General features: G+C 36.1%; 1 protein-coding gene across 1 annotated transcript; it reads left to right on the top strand.

Moving 5' to 3' along the window:
• The first annotated feature begins 626 nt into the window (after positions 1-626).
• Positions 627-3846, top strand: LOC108968863. The gene is made up of 4 exons (XM_018933173.1): positions 627-1668; positions 1730-2407; positions 2489-2618; positions 2681-3846. The coding sequence occupies exons 1-4, from the start codon at positions 763-765 to the stop codon at positions 3337-3339; spliced, it is 2373 nt and encodes a 790-aa protein (XP_018788718.1). The 5' UTR covers positions 627-762; the 3' UTR covers positions 3340-3846.
• Positions 3847-3925: the final 79 nt, after the last annotated feature.

Here is a 3925-nt window from a genome sequence, read left to right as displayed (position 1 = left end):
TGACGGTTTCTATTGCTGTATTGAAATTTTCGACAATTAACATTCTAGATCATGGACCGTCTTAGACATCAAAATTACGGCAACGGAATGGATGAAACCAAAATTGAGCATGTTAAAGACTGTCACAGTACTAGAGAAAGGCTGCTTGAATATGATTACATTATGTTTCTTAACCAGGAGCATGCAAACCTCACTATGTACGTTTTCGATACTGGACATCAAGAATGAACCTATAGAAGTCCGAGAAGTGCGATACTCTGACATGTCTGTGCCTTCCTCAATTGCATCTGGCTACAGCCACGTGACCATCTCGGACATTTGTTTACTTTCTGAGGATTCCTAAAGTCCTGTCTCACAGGGTTAATGTTTTTTTTTTTTTTTAATTATTATTCTACAACTGATATAACTCATTCGGAGTAATGCCGTACGCTGGAAAAATTATAAATATTTTGTGTAAATCGCTGCATAACATTGGTGTAAACTGCATATTAGAAAAAGGAGTGTTGCCGGTATGCATTTTTATTAATGATATTAATTTTCACACTGAACATACCCAAATTATTGTTGTTTTATTCTAAAGTTATACTAATTTGTAAAATATAACCGTTGTAATAAATAATATGCTTTGTAGATAAGCTGTTTATAAAAAGTAAACGCAAAATATATTTAAAACCTTACTTTATTAAAGAATAAACCAACCGCGTCTTATTTCCTTCATACCTTATTAGCTGGCAGCACTGCTTTTATTTATATTTTCTAACAATGCCGCGCAAAAACAAGAAAGTTGTAATATCATCAATTACGACAAAAAGTAAAGATATTTCCTTAAAATCACCTATAAAAAGTCAAAAAACACACCAAAACCCGAGAACTTTACGCTCTTCAAACTCAAATATCAATATACAAGCAACAGGGAACTTAATAGCTGAGCAGATTACCCAAACCAAAACTGTGACTAGCAGACGCACCAGAAGTGGAAACAGGAAAACAAATACAATGGAGGCTGTCGGACCCACTGCTAGGAGGCGTAAAACCACTGATGAAAATAAGAAAAATGCGGAGGATGGTGACGAAATACCTGAAAAAGTAGGCCGATTAGAGACGAATGGGTCGAAGGGAACAGAAAGTAGAGAGAAAATTGATGCTGAACTGGTAACCGCAAACGTACCAATGGTTGTGGATAAAGATAATGAAAGTATGGAAGCAGTAAAATGTAATGCAGCTGTGGGACAGTCACCTGCAGTCGAAGACGTAAATTCCAAGCCAAGTGAAAATGTTCCAAACAGTATTGAGAAATCTCAAAATGAGGCTACAGAGGCACAAACGCCCACTGAAACAACAACCAACAAAGAAAGCAAAACTACGCACAGGACAGACTCCATAGACAAGCTGACCACGTTGTTCTCTAATTTATATTTGAATTCAGTGCAGCGGTTGTGTTTAGAGTTTCCGCCACGCTGCGCTGAGGATTTGGTGTACTGTCGCAAACAACACTACCAACAACGTTTCAGTGAAATGGTCAAACCAAGTGAAGCGCGGTTAATGCAGCTGCGCTGTACATTAAAGCAACAACGCTATCTGTCATTTCTGAATCTCGCTTTGGATATGTGTCAGCGGCATGAATTTCCTGGCGAAGACACTTTCACCAACTTGATCGAATTAATTTTGGTATGTTTTGTAATAAATGAATATTTTGACTGTAATTTATTGTAAAATATTTTTACAACAGAGTCTCAATCCGAAAGCTGGTGACGCGACATGCATACACTCATACCACAAATGTATTGAGTTATTTAACTATATGGTGCGTACATTTCCACCTTGTTGGCGTGCAACGCACCCCGCTTATATTGGTTTTTTTCAACGGCCATTGGACGCAGAAAAATTGAGCAACAAATCGAAAGGCAGCGACAAACGTTTGTCTAGATCGAAGAAAGTTTTCGACATAATACTCGACTTAACCGAAATCATAATTAATGAATGTAACACCGAGGAGTTATCCAGGTCTGCTGAACCTAGCACACCAAGTGTGAAAAATAAAGGAACTGCAGGATCAGTTGTGCCAGAAACACCGGAGAGTGAACTCTATGACCACCGCAAGTGGGAAGAGCGCGACACACACTTGAATACATTCACAGCGCTTAAACCGACAGTACGTTTGGAACGTTTATTCATTGTTTTGCGTTTAATTTTGCAAATACTCGAAAATGACTTCGTCATGTGGATGTTGCATCACTATAGTAAGGATAAAAATTGGTTATTCTATAATGACAGCCGACCGCTGGCGGTATTTGTGTTTGGCATAGCAGAGGAAGCTCATTTGAGCGATTTGGGACGACAGCTGTTCCTGCTATTCGCATTGGGTGTAAATAAAGGACTTAATATTCACTATTTGAAAATACTAGAGGTGCGTTATTTGCGTAGTGCATGTGTTGAAAATTTTAATTTATCTTTGAAAAAAAAATAAAAAATTATTACATTTTTACAGCGCTATATCTCGCTGCTGATGGTCATTAGCAACACGGCTGACATCGAACACACGGTTTTAGGCGTAAAATATCCACGTCTCGGCCCAAACACCAAACAGGCTATATACGATTTCTTTCGAAAATTTAAAGGTTCCTATTTTTGTTTTTAAATGTAGTTACAAATTTTTATACAAACTTTTGTTTGTTTACAGATCGAAATTTGAACTCTTCAATTGGCAATTACATCAACGCCATTGATGTGCTACGCATCCCATATGTACGCTACACATTTATCGATCAATTTTTGCAAATGTTTGGCTTCTTGTATGCCGAGGAATTTTCGCCCGAAAAAGTGTTTAACTACATACGCAAGAAACGTTGGCTAAAACATAAGAAACAGGCCGAACTGCAAGCTGCCATGGAGGAGGCTGGCGAAGTTGTAGATGAAATCTCTTGTGAGCAACATCTCTCACTACTACTGGAAGCGCTAAAAGCATACTGCAAATGGCATGCGTCGAAGGAATTCATGCAAATCATACTGAATAAACGTAACGTAAGCAGTTTGAAGATCACCGCACATTCAGTACATTATACGCCCATAGCCTATGGTGGTCTTTTAAATTTGGCCCGCATGGAGAATGAAATACACACTTTGGAGAACAAGCTGCGTAAGACCGTGCGTGTGGCAAAGCCTTTGATCGATTTGAAACTCATGGATATTTGCATTGATCAGGATTTGCGTATAAAATATCGCACCGATTTGAAGTATTTACACGCTTTGCAAATCAAAGTGGCGGAGCAAAGTATCGCACATCCAGAAGTCGACTTCAGCGCTTGGCAGACGTACTTGCTTGACTTCAAAGTGGATTAATTTGTTTTGTTTTACATATATATTGATTTTAATGCTATATTGTCCAGTTAAGCAACTTTTTTTACTGTAGTTTAATTGCTAAGTTTAAAAATATAATATAGATTTCCTTATAAGTTTACCTACCTTTTTGATGAACTATGCGCTGCCCAAAAATATAACTGTATATTTGTAACTTGTTCCTCGTAAATTATTGAACAAAAACAAAAAACACATTTTTTTTTTGATTTTATGACAATTTTTTGTACACTTTTTCTGCGCCTTAAAACATACTATTTACTTTATTTGTATTATTTTGTTCATCTTATGAATTTATATCGCTTACTAATCATATATTTAATAATTATAACATTTCTTTTGCTGCATTTACTATATCTTGTATTCAATACAATATCTTATATATTTGTTTCTTGGCTTATTATCATTGGTATAGTATACAGAATCATTTTGTAGAGGCTACTTTTGAATGTCGAACGAAATCGAAGATTTGTTAACACAATTTTGTTTTTGTTTTCTGAGAAAATAAAATTTAATTGGAAATGTTATATTTTTTCAATAAAATAATAAAATTTTTATTAAAAAACAATTA

The sequence above is a fragment of the Bactrocera latifrons genome, unplaced genomic scaffold, assembly GCF_001853355.1.
Source record: "Bactrocera latifrons isolate USDA-ARS-PBARC rearing strain unplaced genomic scaffold, ASM185335v1 scaffold_104, whole genome shotgun sequence".
NCBI classification, from domain to species: Eukaryota; Metazoa; Arthropoda; class Insecta; order Diptera; family Tephritidae; genus Bactrocera; species Bactrocera latifrons.
Note: the sequence above shows the minus strand (reverse complement) of the source record. Positions and strands in the feature narration are given on the sequence as shown.